General features: G+C 44.4%; 1 protein-coding gene across 2 annotated transcripts in view; it reads right to left on the minus strand.

Moving 5' to 3' along the window:
* plekhg4b (pleckstrin homology domain containing, family G (with RhoGef domain) member 4B) overlaps positions 1-24,512 on the minus strand; it is a 179,468-nt gene that overhangs the window by 11,532 nt on the left and 143,424 nt on the right. For both annotated transcript variants that reach the window (XM_080202976.1, XM_080202968.1), the window contains exons 13-19: positions 23,425-23,616; positions 21,390-22,333; positions 19,571-19,820; positions 15,918-16,007; positions 13,256-13,480; positions 3,624-3,794; positions 2,224-2,401 (exon numbers count right to left, since the gene is read on the minus strand). In XM_080202976.1, the coding sequence (XP_080059102.1) occupies positions 2,224-2,401; positions 3,624-3,794; positions 13,256-13,480; positions 15,918-16,007; positions 19,571-19,820; positions 21,390-22,333; positions 23,425-23,616 (2,050 nt within the window). The remainder of the gene's footprint in view (positions 1-2,223; positions 2,402-3,623; positions 3,795-13,255; positions 13,481-15,917; positions 16,008-19,570; positions 19,821-21,389; positions 22,334-23,424; positions 23,617-24,512) is intronic.

Genomic DNA, 24,512 nt, shown 5'->3' on the forward strand with positions numbered 1-24,512 from the left:
ATTGGGAAATGCCTAGGTTATTAGGAATGTAAAAATAGGAATTCAACTGTCGGCTTTCATTGACTCCAGTTCTGTTCAGTGAGTTCAATTGACTTTAACTGAGAGCCAGCCAGAACAGAAGGCCATCCCTAGAGCAGTTTAATAATTATCTCTGAAGAGAATTCTCCATTTATCTAGTAACAAGTAATCAAGTCAGAAAGACTTTACAGACAAAGAAATCACCAGAAAAACTCCAAAAGCTTTCGACAGCCATCAGATCTGGTCGTGTTTTTTTCTTTCATCATTGTTTTGGTAATGAATGGTCCTTGTATTTATGTGAACAGCATTTCAGTTGAACCTTTCTTTAATTAATATGTTACTCATTTAGTTAAAGCTCCAGTTGGTTAAATTAATTTGTTAATTACTCACTTAAAGTGTCAGGTCTTTATATTAATGAATCTCCAAATGTTAATGTAGAGCAGTTAACGCCTTCCCAAACACTTTTACCAGATTATGAAGCAAAGTAAAAAGGATTAACCTCTGCATCATAACAGGAGATTGAAGCTAGAAATCTCCTGGATTGTGTAGCTCAGTACCACAACATGACCCACGAGCAGCCAACAGAAGCTGAGAAAGTTTCCTGGATGACCTATTGCTCATAGTACTGATTATTTGATTCTGTTATATTAATATACAAGTTGGAGTCCGATGATATCATTCAGGTCGTGACAGTGTTTTAACGTGTGTGTGCCTGTGTTAGCCCCACTGCTGTCAGACCAAACTGGGGCAAAGCAGTTTTGCGATCTCATGGAAGTTGATTGTCTTACTATCTTTTTTGTGGCCAGATTGTGCAAGAGTGCTCTACTGAGATCCACCCACAGTGCATTCTTCCTGAAGAGACCCAGCTGCAAGTCCTTTCCCCACATACAATCACATGCTGACGAGGGATTGCAGCTATGCCCTGCACGCTTTTGGTGATCGAGAGACAGAATCTATTTCCTGTGCGTATCATGTTCAGAATAGAAAGAAATTGGAGCAATAGGATATTGATAATGAAGATGCCTGGCAGCCAAAGTAACCATAGGCTACTGCAGTCCGGCAGGGAACCAACCGAGGTGAACCAACTGACGTGAACCATTTCTCGCCAGAAACCCACTGGGATGAACGAAGGAACTGCCAGACATGAAAAGATGAACATCCAACTTGCTTATCTTCTGTCAACTTGACAGTCAAATGACATAACAATAATGAAGATGTTGGGGTGGCACAGTGGTTAACGCTGCTGCCTCCCTATGCCAGGGACCCAGGTTCAATTCCCGGCTTGGGTCACTGTCTGTGTGGAGTCTGCACATTCTCCTCATGTCTGTGTGGGTTTCCTCCGGGTGCTCTGGTTTCCTCCCACAGTCCAAAGGTGTGCATGTTACGTTGATTTGCCATGCTAAGCTGCCCCCTAATGTCAGAGGGTTTAGTAGGGTAACAGGGATAGAACCTAGAATCATAGAATCCCTAGAGTGCAGCAGGAGGCCATTCGGCCCATCGAGTCTTCACTAACCACAATCCCATCCAGGCACTATCCCCATTATCCCATTCATTTATCCTAGCTAGTCTCCCTGACATTAAGGGGCAATTTACCATGGCCAATCCACCTATCCCGCACATCTTTGAACGGTGGGAGGAAACCGGAGCACCCAAAGAAAACCCACGAAGACACAGGGACAACATGCAAAATCCACACAGTTAGTGACCCTAGACCGGAATTGAACCTGGGTCCCTGGCACTGTGAAACAGCAATGTTAATCACTGTGCCACCTGGCTGAGATTGTTTAACTGCAGGTTCGATGGGCCGAATGGCTGCCTTCTTTAGGCATTCTACGATTCTGTGTTAATTAATCAGAGTAATCAACCTCTAGAAATTAATCTTCAGCAGACTCGAGCCTGAGTCAGCCGTGGAAAGCTTTTTAAAACCATAGTTTCCAAGTCCCCTGTTCTTCCCAAGCATGCTCCACGGATCACTCATATACTAAATTTCAAAATGTTCCGATAGGAATCTATCTAATTTTACATCTGAATGCATCCATATGAACAGCATCAACCATCTCCCTTGGGAGTTTGTCTCATATATTGACTTGATGAACCAGAGGACATCCATTACAACACTTCACAGCAAACCATCAGGTAACGCTGGTTAAAACATTTGCCCCCTTTTTCAATTTACAAGCAAGAGATTGAAACCTAATAACCTACCTCGGTTTCTCAGAGCTTGCCGCCACAGGATTTTTCCAATCACACTGGTCCAGGTTAATTTGACCTCAGAAGAACTGGCCTGAAAGATGTAAGTGTCCTGAGACTTCCTCCTCCTGAACCAGATCTCAAAACGTAGTCCGCTGTCACCAACGTTCTCGGTCATTCCAATTTCTGCAGTCTGAAATCAATGAGGAGGAAAGCTCCAGTGACTCCATGAGTTAAAGTACATTTTTATTCCACATTGAAAAGATCTTAAAGAGGGCAGAATCAAAATCATATCTCGACTACATTACACCGCCCTGCACTCGCACATCTACACCGCAAGTCCAACAACTCGATATTTAAATTCACATTCTCGCATTCAAATCCCTCCATGGTCTCATTCCAATCTATCTCTGTAATCTTGATAAGCCACCAAAGTCTCCTCCAATTCTGGCCCCTTGCACATTGCTGATGTTCATCTTTCCTTCATTGGCGGGAGGAATATCTTCAGCCATCTCAGTGCTAAACTTGTTCTCTCCCTTTATCTCTCTGGCCTTTCTCTCCATCTTTGAGGGACTCCTTAAAACTGTGCCACCGAGGTGGGATTGTTTAAATGCAGGCTTGATGGGCCATATGGCCACCTTCTGTAAGTACTCTCTGATTCTATATTAACTAATCAGAGTAATCAATCTCTGGAAATTAATTTTCAGCAACTCGGGTATGAGTCAGCCGTGGAAAGAATCATACAATCATAGCACCTGACAGTGCAGAAGGAGGCCATTTGGCCCATTGCACCAACAATAATCTCACCCAGGCCCTATCCCCATATATCTACCCTGCTAATCCCCTGACACTAAGGGGCAATTTACCATGGCTACTCAACCTAACCCATACATCTTTGAACTGTGGGAGGAAGCAGGAGCACCCAGGGGAAACCCACGCAGACACGGAGAGAATGCCCAAACTCAAGACATAGAGTCACCCGAGGCCGGAATCGAACCTGGGTCCCTGCTGCTAACCACTGTGCCATCACGCCACCTTTTTCAACAGTGTTTTGGTCACTTGCCCTAATATCCCCTTATATGACTTTGGGCGGAATTTTCCCATCCCACCCACCACGGAGATCGTAGCGGGTGGGACACAGACCATGCAAGGTCCATTAACCTCGGGCGGGATTTTCCGTCTTGGGGTGAACGAAGCTGGAAAATCCTGCCCTAAATGTCAGATTTTGACTGATAATGCAGCTGTGAAATGCTTTGGGATATTTTACTACACTTCACTAAGACAATGAACGCTGGCCTTGCCAATGAAGTATATGACCCTTAAATGAATAAAAATAATAAAGGGCACTGTATAAACCCAAGTTGATTCTATGGTTGTGTAAGAGCTGAACATTTCAAAAGGCTGACTTCCTTTACCTTGAACGATTGCTTATAAATATAGATGTCATATCCTCCTTCAATCTTCTTCGTTTTGCTGAAGAGAATAAGGTCCTCAAACAGGAAAATGTGCCTCAGGTACTTCTTGCGCCCACACCACACAATAAATTCTTCCTGGCACATCAGTTGTCCTTGCTCTTTGAGATTCACCTAGAGAGGAAGCAACCCAGGGTTAATTTCACATAACAGCTGTCTTTCGGATGAGGGGTTAATCCGAGACCCCTATATCTCCTCTTGGGTGGACGTAAACGATTCCTGGGTGCTATTTACAAATAGAGGAGGGGAGTTCTCCTGATGGCATGGCCAATATTTAGCCTTCAACTGATATCGCCAAAACAGATTATGCAACCATTTTCTCAAGGTTTGTGGAACCTGCCCTTGTATAAACTGACTTCTGGATTTCGTATAATAGAATCCCTACAGTACAGGAGGTCATTCGGCTCATTGAGTTTACACCAACCCTCCAAGGAAGTGTCTTATCACTATCTCCACTCTCTCCCGAATTCTTATCCATGTAACCCTGTGTATTTACAATGGCTAATACACCTAATCTACACATCATGGGACACAAAGGGGCAATTTAGCATGGCCAATTCACCTAACCTACACATCTTAAGACACAAAGGGGCAATTTAGCATGGCCAATTCTCTTAACCTACACATCTTAAGACACAAGGGGCAATTTAGCATGGCCAATCCACCTAACCTACACATTTTAAGACTACAGGGGGAAACTGGAGCACCTGGAGGGAACACCCAGGTAAAATGAGCAAACTCCACACAGTCACCCAAGGCCAGAATTGAACCCGGGTCCTCGATGATGTGAGGCAGCAGTGCTAACCACTGTGCCGTCCCCCCAACATTCCAACATTTCATCCATTACACCACTTCAAAAACGCTTCAGTAGCTGTAAATCGCTTCGAGACAGTCTTTTTTTGTTACATAACAGGTTATCCCACTTCAAAAGCTAATTAATGGTATGAAGGCCTTTGAAATGTCTTGACATGAAAGATGCCATTAATATTTGATAATTTATTTGTTATAGCAGAGTACTTCAGGCTTCACTGAATGCGTTCAACAGAGAGCAAAAAATGACTGAGGAATTAAAATAAAGCCTACATTGAAAAACCATTACAAAAAGTCAACTAAGTAAAATTTACATTGAATTAACAGAATTGAAACAGGTAATTTGCCCAAAAGGACTTTGCCAGTGTTTATGCTCCACACAAACCTCCTCCCATTCACTTCCATCAAACACATTCAGCATTACATTCTATTCCTTTCACTCTCATATCTTTATCTAGCTTGTCCTTAAATGCTTCTATGTTATTCACCTCAACTGCACCTTGTGGTGACAAATTCCACACCCTAACCATTCTCTGATAGCTAACCACGCTCTAGGTATCTATAGCAGTGTCTAATGATGTGTATGAATTCTATGTCACTTTTCAAAGGGTGAAGTAGGACACAGATACTAAGATTACAGATCTGGACAAGGTTGACTTCAGCTGGCTAAGACAGGCGCGGTCTACAGTATATCTGTTCATGGATAAAGTGAAAAGATCAGTGGGAGATATTCAAAAAAATGTTTAAAGTTTATTTATTTGTGTCACAAGTAGGCTTACATTAACACCGCAATGAAGTTACGAGTCGCCATACTCTGGCACCTGTCCGGGTACATTGAGGGAGAACTTAGCATGGCTAATGCATCTGACCAGCACGTTTTTCGGAGAACCCGGAGGAAACCCACAAAATCATGGGGAAAGTGTGCAGGCTCTGCACAAACGGTGACCCAAGCCGGGAATTGAACCCAGATCCTTGGCGCTGTGAGGCAGCACTGTTAACCACTGTGCCACTATGCTGCCACAGAACTAAGTTTATGCCCCTACAGGGAAAGAGCTCTACTTGTCAAAAAAAGCCATCATGGGTAACAAATGAGCTAATGGACAAAGGAAAACCTGTCCAAACAAAAACACCGATCGAGGAAATGGGAAAGGTACAAAGAACAGTGGAAGGTGATAAAACAAACTGTAAAAGCTACAAAAAGGGATTGTGAAAGAAAAACTTGCAAAGAATATCAAAAACTGTATCAGATAAATTTACAATTATGTCGGGAAAAAGGGCGTGGTCGGGAGTAACTCAGGTCCCATCATATAAAAACTGAAAGTGCAATAAATACACAACAGGTTTGGCAGCCTCTATGGGGAGGGAAGCCAAGTTAATGGGCGGGATTCTCTGATCTAATCTGGTCCCGCCCCAATGCCAACACGAATGCGGAATTTGGCACTAAGCCAAAATTCCATTCACTGCAGCGGCACTGTGGAATGTTGCCGCGGACAAGGTCGAAGGTTTGCAGCAAAAGTTTCGAGAAAAGTGTGACCCTTATTCAGGATTTCAGTCCCAACCGCAGTGAATGAAATAATGTTACTTAAAGAGTGACAGATCCCCAAGATCAATTAGTTTGAATTCCAGGGTTATAGAGGATTTAGATGAGAACGTTGCAGATTCCCAACTTTCACAGTTCTCTTCATTTAAACAACCAATTTTTTTTAGCTTGGAAAATTTAATGTGTCATTCCGCTATTTATGGTGAGAGAGGGAAACGAGGGAATTATAGACCAGCCAGCCTAATATCTGTTATTGGGAAATTAGCAACATTTATTGTTCTAGAACGTGCTAGGCCAGGATTCCAGTGAGGAAGAACTGCAGGCATATCAAAGAATCTCCTTGAAAACTAATTTATTTACATAATTTGCAATATATACGATTTACATCACCCTTATTTTAAAACTATTCACATTACTGCCTGAAACAGGCACAAAATATAAACAAAGTGACAGCCATTTGCTGATTCATTGCTCAGAGCAATGTCTTGACCAATCAGGGTCAAGCTACTTGGTTTATCAATTTCAAATAATGCTGGATGGTTAACTGTCATTCACAATCAGCTGGTGCATTCTCCATGGCAATGCCCCTACCAATCAAGAGCCCACTTACCGACCAATTAGCACTCTCTTCTCATCCAGTATCAATTGTTATTTTTCCCCCTTATACTGGTATTTTTGTGATGTGTCCTGATGAGCACAAGATGAAAAGAGCCAATATATCTCTTTTTCAGCCATTCTCAAGAGTTGTACTCCCAAATATCTAACCGCCATGGGATTGAGGAGTATTATGAGGGTCTCTGTTTCTGTCTGGAAGGGCAGCCCCATCAGCTAATCAGAAAAGTGCTCCACAGCCCATGTAACCACCAGCGTCTCATTCTCAATAGTGGCATATCTTTGTTCAGTTTTCATAAGAGCTCTTGAGGTAAAATAGATAAGCTTTCCACTTCTGTTCTTTCAGATGAGAATAGCGCTGAGGCTGATAAAGAAAGCTCCTGCAGCAATAGCCATAGGCAATGTGTGGTTGTAGTGCACCAGGACATCTAAGGAGATCTGGTAATCTTCAATGGACTGAATAGCTTTGATTGTTCTACGTTCCATTGGTGGTGCTTCCACAGGAAATTGCTCAAGAGTTACATGAGTGTGGCCACGTTAGCGATAAATGTTCACAGCTCACTTACCCTCCCAGGAAACATTGAGTATCGATGAGGCAGGTTGGTTGGAGAAATCAGTAATGGGCTTCATTTTCTGAGCAGTGACTATAATATCACATCGTTGGACAATGCATCCTACAAATTTTATATTTGTCCTGGTGAACTCACACTTGTTGTTCAGAACGAGGCTTACTTTCATGGACTGCCTTGGGGACCTCTCTCATCCAATGGTCGTGTTCCACTGTCATGGGATCATGTGTGAGGATGGCGTCTGTGTGGTAGATAACACCTTGTTTGGCCTCGAGAATTGTTGACACTTTGGTACCTTGTAAGTTACCAAGATTATTGGTACCTTGGAATATGTTAGGGCAGAGAAAATGCCAAAAGGCAGGCAGTTAAAGCAAAAATGACCAAAGGGCATGATACAAGTCATCAGAAGCCTAGATTCCTTGTCGAAGGGTATTTGCCAAAACCTACTGTTCACATCAAACTTCTAAAAAGGGTGCAATGGGCAAGATTGGCCAAATTGTCATCTACCAACACCGTTGGGTGAAGTTCCTGCATCAAATTCACACAATGCCATGAGTGGCCTTTAGGCCTGGTTCTGAAGGCCAGACCAGAGAAATAATGCCCCTGTGTAAAACGTGGTCAAGTTCCTTCTTGAGCTTCAGCAATAAGGGTTGTGGCACCCTCCTTGGGTTGACCAGAAGAACTGGCTTGGCATCTTGGAGCAGCGAGACATGATAGTTGGTCGTCAGCTTCACCAGCCCTTGAAAACGTTGTGGAGATTTCTGGCAGATGGTGATCCTGATGTCTGATGAAAGAATCTGATCAATGTTTTGTCTGATGTCTAACTCTACACATTTGTTCCTGCTAAGGAGGAAAATGGTACGCTTGTGGATGACAGAAAGGGTTTCCATGATCTGTTGACCTTACGACACAATGTCATGGTAATTTAGCCCTTAACGTGTAGGCTTGTTTGCCCTGGCCCCTGGCATTTCATAGTAGAAGAGGAAATGTGTGGAGCCACACAGAAAAGCCTGTGCCTGCGTCAAGTTTGAAGTGTGTAGGGAACCCTCTAACTCTAAATGGACGGAAGAACAAGTCCTGGCGAGTTTCAGTCAGGGATAGGTATGAATTTTGGGTGATATTGTCATTTGCCCATTTGTTGGAAACAAAGGAAGACGAAACATTGGAATGTCCCATCCTGCCACAACAGAAACACTCAACATCCCTTGCTGGGCAACCCTGCCATCTGCGCTGTCTCCTGCCACAACGCAGGACATGGTGGAGAGCTCTTTCTCGTCTTTTGTACCAACTTGGCAGGCTTTGGCACAAGCAGAGTTATGGAGTTTGGCCCTGCAAAAGGAAGGAAAGAACCGGCCTGGATTGGCTGAGCAAATATTGCATGGCACATCTTTCAGTAGCAATATCGAGGCATGAAAATAGTTACGGCGGGGCAGTGACTGTTCTTGCAGTGCCACCGTCACTACTTGTCTATCGCCACGGTATTCGACATGGCACTATGCCAAAGCAGGATCGGAGTTGTCTTGCACCATGGATGTTGATCCTGTGGCACCAACAATAGACTAAATTAGTCGGCCCACCGCTGCCACCATGTTATAGAATGTGCCAGGCTAGGATTCTAGCAAGGAAGAGTCACAGGCATATCAGGTTATCGACTTAAAAACTAGTTTATTTACACTGTTTACAGAACATACATAATGTGTTACAAGGACACGTCAGCCCTCTGGCACGGCCTGTCCGCTCTCTGCGGCACCTCGCACACAACTGCCTCACCTGAGTGTCACTTCATCATGTGCTACAGAGATGAGCATATCCATCTATTAATCCCTTGTAAGGATAGAGTGAGCAAACACCTTGAAAAAGTATAACTGAGCAGAGAAAAGCATTTGCAAGGAATCAAGGTCTGATTAGTCTGATCTTTTGCAAGAGATGACTAAAGCAGTGGACAGGGGAATGTCCGCGGATTTTCTTCATATGGAATTCCAGTCGACATTCAATAACATCCCTCATAAATACACTAGGCTGAAGAGGAAAATCACGGAATTGCAGACACAGTGGGAGTGGGGTGGGGGAGATTGACCCTGGACATTCTGCACACGAAGTCAGCAGGGTGCGGTCAAACTCTCATGAGATTCGCAAAGCACGGTTCACTCTGGTGTGGCCGCACTTTCTGACTGTCATTGGCCCTCACTGATGATGTAATCAGGTTCATGCCAATAATGGGCGAGAACCTGATTTGAATATATTTGAATAAATTTCCATACTATTAACCAGACCTCTCATCAAATGATCCTCCCCCACCCTCCTCACCAAATATTGGTGCCCTGATCTCTGTGCGGCTAGCCTTATCGGCTCTAAGGGCGGGATTTTACGCCTCGTTCAAGTGAGACTGGAAATTCTCACCTGAGGTCAATGGGCATTTCCATTGTCTGCCCCTTGCCCGCTCCGACTGTGGTGGGCAAGGTGGTAGAGTTCCAGCGCGAGAGTCCCCACCCCGTCAAAGTGAGGGCAAATGCCGCTCACTCTTTTTTTTTAAACTGTCAAAGTGTGAATATTCTGGGAGAAAACAGGCCAGTGGAGATCTCCACATCGATTTTCTTGTCAGAGCTAATACAAATTCTGGTAAGATTTCCACCAAATTATGGCCTCACTGGAAATTTGGCAAATCAAGAGGAAAAGTAGAGTAGGCACGTGTGCCTTGATTGACCTGACTTGGAGGTGTCCCAGATGCTTTGGTGTTGAGGCTTCGACAATTCACCGTACATATTAATGAGTTGGACAATGGGACAGAAAGTCACATATACAGACTTGCTGGTGACACAAAAATAGGCAGCATTGTCGACTGTGTTGATGAATGACAGCATAAGATCAGTAAGATATATTAGCAGAGGGAGTGACAAAGCTGTAATCAATGAATTTCAGCGTAAGCAGATGTGAGGTCACCCATTTTGGACCCAAGAGGCATAAATCAAAGCACTTCTTCATAGTAAAGAGTTCGAAAGTGGACCCCCAAAGAGAATTGGGGGTCTGTGTACATAGATTGTTAAAATGTCATGTGCAGGTGCAAAAAATAATCAAAAAGATTCATCAAGTTCCAGCCACAACATCTCGAAGACCAGAATAACAAGAGGTAAGAAGTCATGCTTCACCAAAGCCTTTGATAGGGTGATATGGTGACACAGTGGTTAGCACCACTGCCTCAGAGTGCCAGGGACCAGGGTTCAATTCCGGCTTTGGGTGACTGTCTGTGTGGAATTTGCACATTCCCCCCATGTCTGTGTGGGTTTCTTCACACAGATCAAAGATGTGCAGGTTAGGTGGATTGGCTGTGCTAAATTGCCCCTTAGTGTCAGGGTAAATACTTGGGGTTACGGGGATAGGGCCTGGATGGGCTTGTTGGCGGTGCATGCTTGATGGGCCGAATGGCTTCCTTCTGCACTTTAGGGATTCTATGTTGACACAGGTGCAGTGCAGGGAGTATTTATTTATTAGTGTCACAAGTAGGCTGACATTAACATTGCAATGAAGTTACTATGGGCTACACAGCAATAATATACTAGCCTCGGAAAGCGTGCATTGTCTGTTTACAAGAATGCTACCAAGTCTTAAATTGTGGGGAAAGATTACACAAACCAGGGGTCTATTTCCTGGAAATTAGAAGGTTACGGGGGCAATTTGGTCAAATTTATCAAGGTAGTCAAGGGAATAGATGGGATAGAGAGAAACTATTTTTGTTGGTTGGAGTGTCAGGGATCCCCTTTTAATGCATAACTTAAAAAATAGCTAGTTATGAGCAACATCACGGAAGAGTTCCAAATGCGAAAGGGTGGTAGAATTTTTGAACTCTCCTGCGCAAACAGCCATTGATGCTAGATCAATTAATATTAAATCTGGGATCAATAGATTTTCATTCACCGTATATGAAGGGTATGAGATAAATATGGTATCGGGTCACATTTCAGCCATGATCTGATTAAATAGCAGATTAGTCTTGAGAGCTAAATGACCTACTCCTGTTCCTTCATTCCTCTAACAATGATCCCAGCATTATGCTTTCTAGCCTCCTACATCTGGATAACTACCTTTCACCCCAATTCATTCAATTTCTTTTGCCGATTATCTATCTATTCACTTTTTGTCTCTTGATTCTACCTGCTGCTTGGCATGAGCCTCCCATAGCAGATTGAGGATGGAGAGAGACAGAGAGAGAGAGATGTAGGATAACTGTCACTTCCATCACCTTTCGCAGTACTGTAACAGGATGGGTTTTTCTTTTGAGAGGGAGTATTTTAATCCCACGAATGCTCTGACTTCAAAAGAACAGACACACAGAACCCACTTTCTTGTAAAGATAAATCAAAAGAAAGGGTAAAAGTTTATTTCTCACAACACTCGAAATGTAATTGCAACAAACATTCACCCCTCACACACACACACACACACACACACACACTGGATGTACGCACGCACATGAGAACAGGTGATTTCTGAAGTAATTTAGCTTTGAACATTTTGACATTCGCGGGGAATGATTGTAAACGAATGTGGTCGGCCATCTCATTGTAACATTTCCCTCAAAGCGAAATTCAATCGGGAAACTCTATCGCGGACACTGTACAAAGCAGGCAGAGGAGAATTCTTTCTGTTTTTCTATCAGATCGGAATGGCTGTGTACTGTAAACCAGGAGTTGAATTTAATTTAGTTGAAAGCCACAGTTTGTTCTAGAGGAACGATATAATCAGGGTATTAGAATTGCCTTGACCTGCAAGGTTTTGCTTAGCCTGGTATAAAATGGCTCATGTAAATCTCTGTTCTTTTCGACTCCAAACATTCAGGGCATGTGTCAGATTGGTAATTGGATTCTACCTAGGAGATGAATAGAGTCCAGGCCAGCAATCAGTGTAAATCTCGGGACACTGCACTTAGTGGCTTATACTTGAATTTTAGCGGCACTTTCATGTTGCTATAATCTGTAGCAACAGCAATAAAAAGAGTGAGGGTGAACTATCAATTTTATAGCTTATTTCACAATACCATGGTATTGTCTTTTGGAGTCTAGGTTATGGGAAACACAGCAGCCAATTTATATTTTTTTCACTGTTACCTTTGGGTACTTTTCCTCTAGTCAAAAAACCCAATTCAAATTAAGTTCAATTATGGTTCCCACATGAGGAACAAAGTGGATCCAGGCTGACAAGATGAGACATTGCAGCCCATCTTGGATTTGATCAAACAAGATCCAAGTTGATGGATGAAGCATCACACCATCTCCTGGGCTTGAACTAATGCTTCATCTCAGCCAGAAGGCCGAGGTGGCTGCAAAAAAATTGTATCAGGTAAAGCCTTGATTCAGCCTCACTGGCTACCCTGACCTTTAGCCTCTGCAAACCATGATCGTCAGCAAGCCCTGAGTGCAATGGGTTAACACAGTAAGAAGTCTCCCAACACCAGGTTAAAGTCCAACAGGTTTATTTGGTAGTCAACGCCACTAACTTTTGGAATGCTGTTCCTTCGTCAGGTGAGTGGGGACCTGACGAAGGAACAGTGTTCCGAAAGCTAGTGGCGTTTATACCAAATAAACCTGTTGGACTTTAACCTGGTGTTGGGAGACTTCTTACTGTGTCTACCCCAGTCCAACGCTGGCATCTCCACATCATGCAATGGGTTAGCCACAATCCCTGCCTGATCTTGGTTGCACCCCTGTGATTTATACAAACCAAGGTCCCACATACACCTATTGATGAGCTGTACAGGCAGATAGTGTGCGTTGATAAGATTGATGATGGATAAGTGGAACAGAATGGAAGGAGGAATATTGTGGGGCAACCTAGCTGCCAGATGCCAACCTATAGAATGACATAGACAAAAGCCAAAGAGCAAAATACACAACTGCCCTCTCTACCAGCATTGATGCAGAGTGTGGATAGATCAAGAAGAGGGGGTCACTCTCCGGCAAAAGTATGACCAAGGTTCTTATGGCGGCCTTGAAATGTCACGTTTTTATTTCCAACTATTTTTGCTTACAATAACCACGGAGTTCCCTTACATCACATCCTCGAATGGCATCCATTGCCAGCAAGTCGTTTCCATGACGAAGCTGAAACTTAACCATTTCTTCGGCCGCCTGAAGATCAGAGAGCTCCTGCTCTTGCGTCTTGCTGCACTGCTTAATCATGTCCTTCAGCAGCAATGCATACTTGCTCATTCGCTGGATGGGTTTCAGTAGGTACGAGGCCAGGTCCATCTTATCCCCAAGTGCCATCTGCTTAATCTGCGGAAACACAAAAACACCCAGCAGGTTAGCAGGAAAAGAGATCCAGTCAGTAAGCACAGAAGACTGAGGGGCAGGCCACTCAACCTCTTGAGGCTGTCTCACCATTCAATTAAGAGGAACTCTGATCTGTACTGGCATGGTGGCACAGTGGATAGCACTGCTGCCTCACAGCGCCAAGGACCTGTGTTCAATTCCCGGCTTGGGTAACTGACTTTTGGAGTTTGCACATTCTCCCCATGTCTGCGTGGGTTTCCTCCAGTTTCTCCCTCATAGTTCAAAAAATGTGCAGACTAGGTGCATTGGCCATGCTAAATTCTCCCTCAGTGTACCCAAACAGGTGCCGGAGTGTGGCAACTAGAGCATTTTCACAGCAATGTCATTGCAGTGTTAATGTAAGCCTATTCGTGACTAATAAATAAACTTTATCTCAACCGCAGCAACTCATTTTGGTTCATATTACACTGAACGTACAGCACTGAAACAGATACAATTGATTTCTCTTTGGGTTCCTCACAACCTACCCCTCAACACTCTGCCGACATATATTTCTATTTCTTTCTCCCTCATTTGCTTTTCTAGCTTCCACTTAAATAAATACACTATTTGCCTCAACTACTCAATATAGAAAATAGAAGCAGGAAGAGGCCTTCAAACCTGTTCCGCCATTCATTTCAATGATGTAGAAATGCTGACTTTGGATTGGGTGGCACAATAAGAGTCTCACAACAGCAGGTTAAAGTCCAGCAGATTTATTTGGAATTATGAGCTTTCAGAGCACTGCTCCTTCATCAAGTGAGTGAGTCATAGAGTTTTACAGCATGGAAACAGGCCCTTCGGCCCAGCTTGTCCATGCCACCCTTTTCTTTTAAAAACCCCTAAGCTAATCCTAATAGCCCACATTTGGTCCATATCCCTCTGTACCCGTCGTAATACAGACGGCATTTCACATTCTAATCACTTCCTCGGTGAATAAACTTCTCGTGAATTTCTTACTGGGTTTATCACTGGTGATTTTATAATGATGACCCTAGGTTTTGGATTTCCCCCATGATCTGCACATTCCTGATCATTCTCCTCCAAGTAAAATCTCCATCTTGAAGATTTTAATTGATTCCAACATCCACAGCCCTGGACTTCTCCTCCAGTAGGCTGGGAGGTCCTCGGTGCCACCCAATATCGCAACCAACCCTGAGTGGGCACTGCTGGGGTGATGGTCCTGACAGGGCAGTAAAGATGCCTGTCCTTAAAATAGATCGGCCATCCTGCCAAAAGGATTGGGCAATTGGCCTCCCCTGATCAGGCTTTTTAAAACACCAAATAAAAACCGCATGTAATGAAGAATTTCTATAACGCCTTTCATAACCTCAGGAAGTCCAATATGTTTTACAACCAATGAAGTATTTTGTAGCATATTTCCTGATTCAGGAACTAAAGCAGCCAATTTGCGCACAGGAAGGGTCCACGAGCCTGGAATCAGATACTGATCAAGAAACTCCTCTTGTGTGTGCTTTAGCCATTGTCCAGTTGGCAGCATGTTTGCCTCTGAATCACAAGGTCTTGGGCTGAAGCCCCATTCCAAGACTGGAGCACAAATAAAGCTCGGCTGATGCTCCAATGCAGTGCTGAGGGGACATTACACTGTTGGAGGCATTGGTTGGGATTTTTTGTCTTTTGAGTAAGGGGTTAAACTGTCTGCCAGCTTGGGTGGATAAAGATGGGGAATAACAAGGGAGATATCTTGGTCAATATTTCTCCCTCAAACAATATCCAGAAAATTAAGTTATCTAGTCATCCTCACATTGTTGTTGTGTGGGAACTTACCAAGTACAAACTAGGTGCTGTATCTCCTATTTTACAACAGTAATGACATTTCAAAAATACTTCATTCATTCAAAAGTGCAATCTAGTAGTTATGGTAAGTAGTTTTAGAATGCATGCCTTTCTTTCTCTGAAATATTCTGTGGGATAATTTTTGCCCCCCAGGTGGGTCATAGAATCACAGAGTCCCTGTAGTGCAGAAGGAGACCAGTTGGCCCATCATGTCTGCACCAACAACAATCCTACCCAGACCCTATCCCCACAACGCCATATATTTACCCTGTTAATTAACATGGCCAATCAACCTAACCCACACATCTTTGCAGTCAGAAAGACCTCGGTTTAATAAGTCACCAGAAAAACACAACACCAACAATTCTTCCTCAGTGTACCCAAACAGGCACCGGAATGTGGCAACTAAGGGATTTTCACAGTAATTTCATCGCAGTGTTAATGTAAGTCTACGCGTGACGCTAATAAACAAAATAAAAAAGGCTGACACCTTATTCTCAATATTTAAAATCAGTCCCACATTCCAACACAAAGGTACAGTACATGCAAACGTCTTTTGGTCAATTCAGATTCAAATTCTTTTCAAAACCTGGGTGCCACCTACTTTAAAGAAAATATTCCCGTGACTGGCGAGGAGGGCGTCAGACTGAGGTTTGTTCTTGCTGTACAGTGCATACATCCCAAATTGTTCTTCCTGGATGAACAAAGTAAACAAATTAGCATTGCAAACACTAGCATAAGCAGATAATGCTGCATGGCTCCAAGTGTATTAAACAAACACATAGTTAAATCACATTCTCAGACTCGGAAGCCGCTCATTAAACATATCTGGAATGGAATTTGTCCGTCTCAAGAAAGTTTTGAAGCCATTAAATGCGGCTTTCAGGTGCTGCAGACTCCCCTGCCGTTTCTCGTTAAGTGAGGAAGAGTGCTCTTTGATTTGAACAACAGCTCTTCAATGTTCTCAGTTTTAACTGAAGACAGAGTTAATGATCACACAGACGTATTTATTTTTACACCCGCGTGTTTATGGCTCCTAACTCTCGCTGGGGTCACTGACCCGCCTTCAAATGCACAGTGGGACTTTGGTGATTTTGGACAGTCCGGAAAGTTAATTTTGTTTTTAGCGCGGTGGGAGGGCACGAGGAATGATCAGAAGGTTTCCCGGCAACAGGGAGCTACAAAGACAGCAAACAAATCGTACCAGAAAGATTTTGCACCCGACTTGCATCAAACCCATAGCCTATGGATGCGCAGGCTAGCTGGATTGGCCATGCTGAATTGCCCTTTAGTATCACAAGATGTGTATGTTAAGTGGATCAATCATGGTAAATGTATGGGGTTATTAAGATAGGGCCTGGGTAAAGATGCTTTGTTAGAGAATTTATGCAGACTTCTTGCACTGAATAGCCTCTTTCTGCACTGTAGGGGATTCTACAATTCTATATTTTTATTTTATTGGTGTCACAACTAGGCTTACATTAATGCTGTACTGAAGTTACTGTGAAAATCCCCTCATCACCACACTCCGGCACCTGTTCGGGTACACTGAGGGAGAATTCAGCATGGCCAATGCATATAACCAGCACATCTTTCAGACTGTGGGAGGAAACAGGAGCACCCAGAGGACACCCACGCAAACACGGGGAAAATGTGCAGAATCCACACAAACAGTGACCCAAGCTAGGTATCGAACCCAGGTCTCTGGCACTGTGAGGGAGCAGTGCTAACCACTGTGCCACCTGCCGTCTCAGATATATCTTCAGGAAGACATGATAGAATGGAGACAGCGTGGCTTCCTGCAGAACGGTTAGGAAAGACAGGGGTCAGGAGTGGGTGGCTGGGGAGCAGTAAATTAGTCCAATGCTGTTCTCCCTCAGGTTTCAGCAGGAGTTTGAAAATAGACTATGCACCATATGTTCAACTCTCTGGTTGCTGAGCTGGATGAATTCTGGATCCTGAGAGAACACGGTACATTTGTTCAATCAATCACCCAGAGTGTGTGACAGCACGATAAACACACAGAGGATGCAGCAGCCTTGGCGTGTGTGAGATAGCGTGTACCACATTCACATCTCGCTACTTTTCTGCAATGCCTCTTCCCGTTGCTGGTTTGGCCGTTGGCTCTTGTGAACTCCCCAAAGGGGGTTACCTTATTGCTGGCTCTGCTGTCAGGAAGCCTGAAAACACATTGCAGGCAACCAACTGAGTTGTGTGGCAGAGCTGCTGAATAAAACAGTGCGACATGTTCGCAAAGGATAGAGGGCTAGTAAAGCGAGGGGTCTCAAAGATGTGCGGGTTAGGTTGATTGGCCGCGCTAAATTGTCCCTGAGGGACAACCAGCAATGGGAAGAAGCATCGCAGAAAAGTAGCAAGATGTGAATGTGGTACACGCTACCTCAAAGCTGCTGCATCCTCTATCTGTTTATCGTGCTGTCACACACTCTGGGTGACTGATTGAGCAAATGTACCACGTTCTCTCAGGATCCAGAATTCATCCAGCTCAGGGGAATTAGCTAGGGTAAATATGTGGGGTTATGGGGATAGGGTCTGGGTGAGATTGTAGGCTTGATGGGCCAACTGGCCTACTTCTGCACTGTTGGATTCTTTGATTCTGTTGTACCTGTATAGTTGGGAGTGTGAGATGGGACAAAAAAATCCAATCTTTTGAGGCTTTTCCCACAATCCAAGGGTGTCTGAAATATAACCAATGCCATTTTGGCTTGGATAACCATCAGGCATCCCTTGGGAGGGGCTCAAACAGGCATCAAGTCATTAAGATCAAGAACATGTGCCTGATAACCCAAAGGGCGCAAAGTTTTACATCATCTTTTTGTTCCAACTGATAACTAGGCACTCACCTCGCACTAGTTTTATAGCTGTAAGTGATTACAATGAAACTCCCAAGTCCCACGGGCTGCAATTTCCCACTGCCCCGTTTACAGGCACTGAAAATCACATCGTAACGAGCACGTATGCTCTTCCTGGTTCCAATGCAATCACACCAGATATCAATGAATATACCGTACATCGCTGACCATGATGGTGCCTCGCGTTAGGTTTCACTGGCAACATTGATGCTCTGTGGGCCTCCCACAATTTGAAGTTAAAATTGTCTCACGGGACCAACCATTGAATCGGGCTGCAAATTTCACATTTTAACTCTGTCCTACCTGCCTCTGCTCCCAGACTGTCGGAATCCAAGCAGCTAACATGGTGAGACACGAGGTGTCTGCCCCACCTCACCCCGTCCACCCACAGTGTGTTTCACAGCAGTGGAGGTGGCCCACCATTGGCCAGCAGTGGGATCTTCCTGTCCCGCCATTGTTAACAGGGATTCCCATTGCTTGCACGCTCCGCTGTGGATAACCCGCAGAGGGCTATTCTGTTGGCAGGACCGGAAGATCCTGCCAGTGGGAACAACTGTAAAATCCTGCCCCCAAGGGGTTGCTTTGTGGGCCACCATTTTAATCCCCTGATCTGCACTGTTTCTGACAAATAGGCTGGGTTAAATTTGAACTTGGTGTTTCAGTCCCCCACTTGCTTGGATGGGTGCAACTTCAACAACACTCAAGAAGCTTGACACCAGCCAGGACAAAGCAGCCCCCTTGATTGGCACCACATCCACAAACATCCATTCCCCCCACCACTGACCCTCAGTAATAGCAGTGTGTACTATTTACAAGATGCACTGCAGCAACTTGCCAAAAATCCTTAGACAGCATCTTCCAAACCCACAACCATTTCCATCTAGAAGGACAAGGGTAGCAGATACTTGGGAATACCACCACCTGCAAGTTCCTTCCAAGCCACTCATCATCCTGACTTGGAAATATATTGCCGTTCCTTCACAGTCACCAGGTCAAAATCCTGGAATTCCCTCCCTAATGGCATTGTGAGTCAAGCCACAGCACAGGGGCTGCAGTGATTCAAGGAGGCAGCTCACCGCCACCTTTTCAAGGGCAACTGGGAAGGGCAATAAATGTTGGCCATGTTCCACAAATGAACAAGAAAAACAGATGGAATCTCCACGATTCTGCTTTTATTGTGTCAGACCTTGGAGATACTCAAAGGGATTGAAGAGCAGGGCCAATCCCAGGGCTCTGGGGCATTTCTTAAAGAGAATACAGTTCCTCTCTATTCCCAAAACATTTAATTTACATTCAGTAGCTCTTGTCAATTATTTCTCTATATGTGTTTACTATTTCCAATTAACTGTACACAAACCCATTCATTATATGGTAGGAAAGAACTTACATGTTTGAGGAAACAGTGACTGACTTGGAGTGGACTGTTGATGCAGTGTTCGAGTTCCTTCAAAAAGTACTGGCAGTGAAAATCGTAGAGCTTTTCCAGATTCCCGAATATGATATTACGCTTTCCCCGCAGGTCCTGAGGCAGGTCCAGTCTCTCCATCTCTGGAAAGTAGTGGTCAATGATATAGCCGAGAGATTTGACGTACTCCCTCTCTGTGCTAATCATTTCATCCATTATATGCTGCAACTTACTGTGGGGAAAGAAAGTACACCCAGTTTGAACATTCCTTGACAGCAGCAATAGAGGCACAAATGATCTTGGGCTTGCACTGGTATTTCCCCTTGTGAATTGGTCGATCTATCTTCGATCTTTGGCTTAATCCTTGAAAATAGAGTGGGGGGCACATGCCCCAATAAGTGATTCCCCAAATTAGGCTGTGTCCCTTCATCATTCGCCATTAAAGAGTTATACTTCAATTATATGGAATTACATAGAACATATAGCACAGAAACAAGGCATTGGGCAGGAATTTCTGGGTGTACACGCCCCAAAACTGGAAAATTCCGCCCAAGATCAACAGACCATTGCATGGTCTGTACCCCCACCCTCGCCTGTTATGATTCTCCGTGGTGGGCGAGACAGGAACCCCCCCCCCCCCCCCACCTCCTCCACACACCCCCCCCCCCCCCCCCCCCCCCCACTTGAGTCAAACTGGTCCACGCTGATATTTATGCATCGCCCAGACCTCTTCCCATCCCTCTTCATCCATTATCATAACCACTTATTCCTTTCTCTCGTATCTGTTTATCTAGCTTCTTTTTAAACACACTATTGCTATTTACCCAATTATTTCTGCTGTTAACAAATTGTTTGGTGATACATAACTTGAATAATGCTGAAAAAGGAGACATGCTGCTGAATCTTTTCATCTTGCACTCATCAGGACAAGTGCGACAATGCCAAATTTCAAACCAGCACAGCCATTTATACCACAGGAGAAAGGGGGGCCGATTGGTTGACAAGTTGACTCTAATTGGCCAAGGCATTACCGTGGACAAAACATGGACTTATAGGCTCCCCAAGCTCCCAGGTAATTCAAAATGGTGCCAGGCTTGAAGACATTGCTTTCATTTGCAGAGAGTGGGTCACAGAATCATAGAATCTGACAATGCAGAAGGAGGCCATTTGGCCCGTCGGGTCTGCACTGACCACAATTCCACCCAGGCCCTACTCCCATAACCCAAAATTTACCTTAACTAGTTCTCTTGACGATTTAGCAAGGCCAATCCATCTAACCCACATACCTTTGGGCTGTGGGAGGAAACGAGAGCATCCGGACGAAACTCGCACAGACACAGGGAGAATGTACAAACTCCACACAGACAATGACCCAAGCCGGGAATTGAACCTGGGTCCCTGGCGCTGTGAGGCAGCAGTGCTAACCACTGTGCCACTGTACTGCTCCTGGGTCCCTGCGTACGAGTGTACGTTGCTTCCAGCAAGCATAAGTGAGCCAGATTATAATCTTAAATTGGCTGTTAATGTAGCAATTAGCACATTCAGGATTGCTTAAAAAGTGCTGCCTGATTGCGGAATCACACTGAACATTCGACATTTAGTTTTGGTTTGGGACAGGGCTGGTCAAGTAAAGTCTGTACTCTGCCTGTAATGAACAAGTGACAGAACCTCAATTCACTCGGGCAATCATTGTGACGTGTGGCCTAAGGACCTGGCATCGCAATGGAACTGCAGCTGGTTTAATATAAAAAATATTTTCAAGACATTGTGTCAATTTTCCGATGACCATTGAAATCATTACCTCCCTGTTCTCTTGGTTTCCTCTGCGTGTTGATGGTGTATCCTGGACGATAGCGGTAAGCTGCGAGTCCTGATCAACACTGGACTTTTCAGCTCTGATCTAGAAATCCGGTTCTTGTCCGCCACCACATTGCTGACCACCTCCAGCCCTTTGATGTACACCCCAGTGTTGCCGTGCCTGCCGGCCTCACTGTGGCAGCTCTCCCGCTGCCACGTCTCAAAGCTCTGGGTCTTCCTCATGATCTTTTTCAACGGCTGCTTCTTGTGCCGGGGTGCCGGTGAGCGGGTGGGCTCCGAGTGGCAGGACCCGGCAGACGAGCTGACGGTGTAGCTATCGATATCTTTGTAGAAGACGCTGCTGCCACACTGCCGACCGCCCAGCGAAACTGAGGAGGGTGAGGTTGCACTGAATCTGTGAGACGCGCTGACGCTTTGGCAGGACTCGGCATGACCTAACGCGACGGGGCTTCCTGAAGCCACAAAAACCTGATCGTGTTCCTGATGATTCACAGAACCATCAGACCAAACACCGTTCTCTACACTCTCCGTAGTCTTTTGCGAGACACAGTCTCCGAGTTCGTCCGATCCTTCTGTGTCAAACTCACCACTTGTCCTCGGTCCCTCATCATCAGAGTGTTCTTTTGTAGCCAAGTCGTTGGTGCAACCCTCGTGGATCCTGACCGCGGCAGATAAGACCTCCTCCAAGAGGTGCCTGGTCTGTTGGCACTTCACCCACTGGATGTTCCACTGCTTCAGTTCTCTGGCACTGCCAAGGCCAAGGACCATCTCGTTCATCCTCTGGAAGTTCTCCGCATTGAACTTGGTGGCCTCCTGGTGATAACTTTCCAAGCTTTGAACCACAGCCGTCGTATACTCTAAGGTGCTTTGCTCATCCACTTTCAGCCGCCTGAGGTAATCATTGCAGTGCACAACCCACCGATCAGCCTAATGTGAAAGCAGAAAATATCACAATCAAAGGAAGCAAAACCGTTTTTCAATTTTAGCGACAATTGTTATTTCAGGAGATTGATCATCAGAATCAATTTATTTCTCTGACAAGATCATATAGCTTTTCTTTAAGAAAATTCCTATTCAGTAAAGCAGTGAATCAGATCCAGTGGAATAACGCTTCAGGTAAAGTAAATATCTCACCTCTTAGCAAATTTGTGTTAGAGAACGGATAGAATTCCCAAGCCACCACTTGCAGTCTGTATGCACAGGGATCCAAGAGAGCAAAGGGGGCTGGTAGACAGCCCAGGGCTCAGTCAAGGCAGATATGGGTGGCGCAGAGGCACAGTGGTTAGCACTGCTGCCTCACAGCACCAGAGAACCCAGGTTCAATTCCCTGCTTGGGTCACTGTTTGTATGGAGTCTGCATGTTCTCCCCCTGTCTGTGAGAGTTTCCTCCGGGGTGTTCCAGTTGCCTCCCACAGTCTGAAAGACATGCTAGTTTGGTGCATCGGTTTTGCTAAATTCTCCCTCAATGTACCCGAACAGGTGCTGGAATGTGGCGACTAGGGGATTTTCACAATAATTTCATTGTGGTGATTATGTAAGTTTACTTGTGAGACTAATAAATAAAACAAAACAGACCTTTTGACAGCAGGAAAAAATACTCCAAAATCCCAAGTTAATTTTGGGATTTGAGTGGGCTGTAAATGACACATTTGTATGCATGAAAGGGTTCACTTTTCAGAGGTGGTTCCAAACCAGATGGAACTGTGGATTATAACTCAGGCAATAAGAGTCAACAAAGGGGTCAATCTTGCAATCAGTGTTCAAACCCAAGGGTGAAAATTAATATTTGTGGTTAGTGGACATAAAATCCTCTTGGGTGCAACTTAAAACTCCCAATCATTAAAATATTGTCAAATGTTATAATTGTAAAAAATCATTCTTTTTTCTGAAGTTTCAAGTTTGTCTATCGAAAATCTTACTAATCTTACTAAAATCTGATCTGTGGCAAAGAAAAAAGCCCCAATCAAATAGAGAGTAAAACAGTGGTTAAAGATAGTGGAACACAGCAAGCCACTTACTGTCTCATAGAATTCGTGCAAATTAACTATGTTGTCCAAATCCGTCCTCCGCTTCTCCAGTCTGTTGATGAAGTTGCTCTGAAATTGCTCGAAACCCTTGACTTTTTCACCCAAATATTGTAGTTCGTTGTGTGCTTGATCATTAAGACGACCAGCATCTTTGATCAGTTGCATCCCTCTTCTGTAGTGTTGCTGCAAAAGTCCACAGAAATCTAATACTACTGAGGAGACTCAGATCATTCTCGCTTGTCACAAAGTTCAAAAGACACCATCATATATTTCTGCTCTCTTACAAAACAAAGACCCATTTTCCTCTTAAATTGGCTGCCATTAAGTGCCTGTATATCTTTGGCCATTTTGTCCTGATGCTTGTATACTTGACCTATTTTTCATAAATGTGAGATATGAAAACTTCGCTTTTGAAACAGCGCTTCTCCCTGTAGAGCTGGGGCTATTTGTCGGCTAGCTCTTGGTCCCGTGTGGCAGTCCAGACATGCTGACGTTTGTTGCCCCCTCCTCCCTGCCCCTCAGTTGAGATGATACAACAACCGTATTCGCATCGCGCATTTAACATAGTGGAATGTCCCCAGGAATTTCACAGGAATTCGTTCTCTCTCTTCCACCTTCTTCCATCGGGAAAAAGATAGAAAAATCTGAGGACATGTACCAACCCACTCAAGAACAGCTTCTTCCCTGCTGCCATCAGACTTTTGAATGAACCTACCTTGGATTAAGTTGATCTCTTTCTACACCCTAGCTATGACTGTAATACTACGTTCTGCAGTGACTCCTTTCCTTCTTTATGCACAGTACACTTTGTCTGTATAGTGCGCAAGGAACAATGCTTTTCACTGTATGCTAATACATGTGACAATAATAAATCAAACTGAGTGAATCTCGTAGATTGGGAAACAGCAAATGTGACGCCACTGTTTAAAAAAGGAGGTAGACAAAAGGCGGGTAACTATAGGTCGGTTAGCTTAACTTCTGTAGTAGGGAAAATGCTTGAATCTATTATCAAGGAAGAAATAGCAAGACATCTGGTTATAAATTGTCCCATTGGTAAGATGCAGCATGGGTTCATGAAA

This window comes from Carcharhinus amblyrhynchos, chromosome 2, assembly GCF_965287045.1.
Source record: "Carcharhinus amblyrhynchos chromosome 2, sCarAmb.v2.hapA, whole genome shotgun sequence".
Classification (NCBI taxonomy): domain Eukaryota; kingdom Metazoa; phylum Chordata; class Chondrichthyes; order Carcharhiniformes; family Carcharhinidae; genus Carcharhinus; species Carcharhinus amblyrhynchos.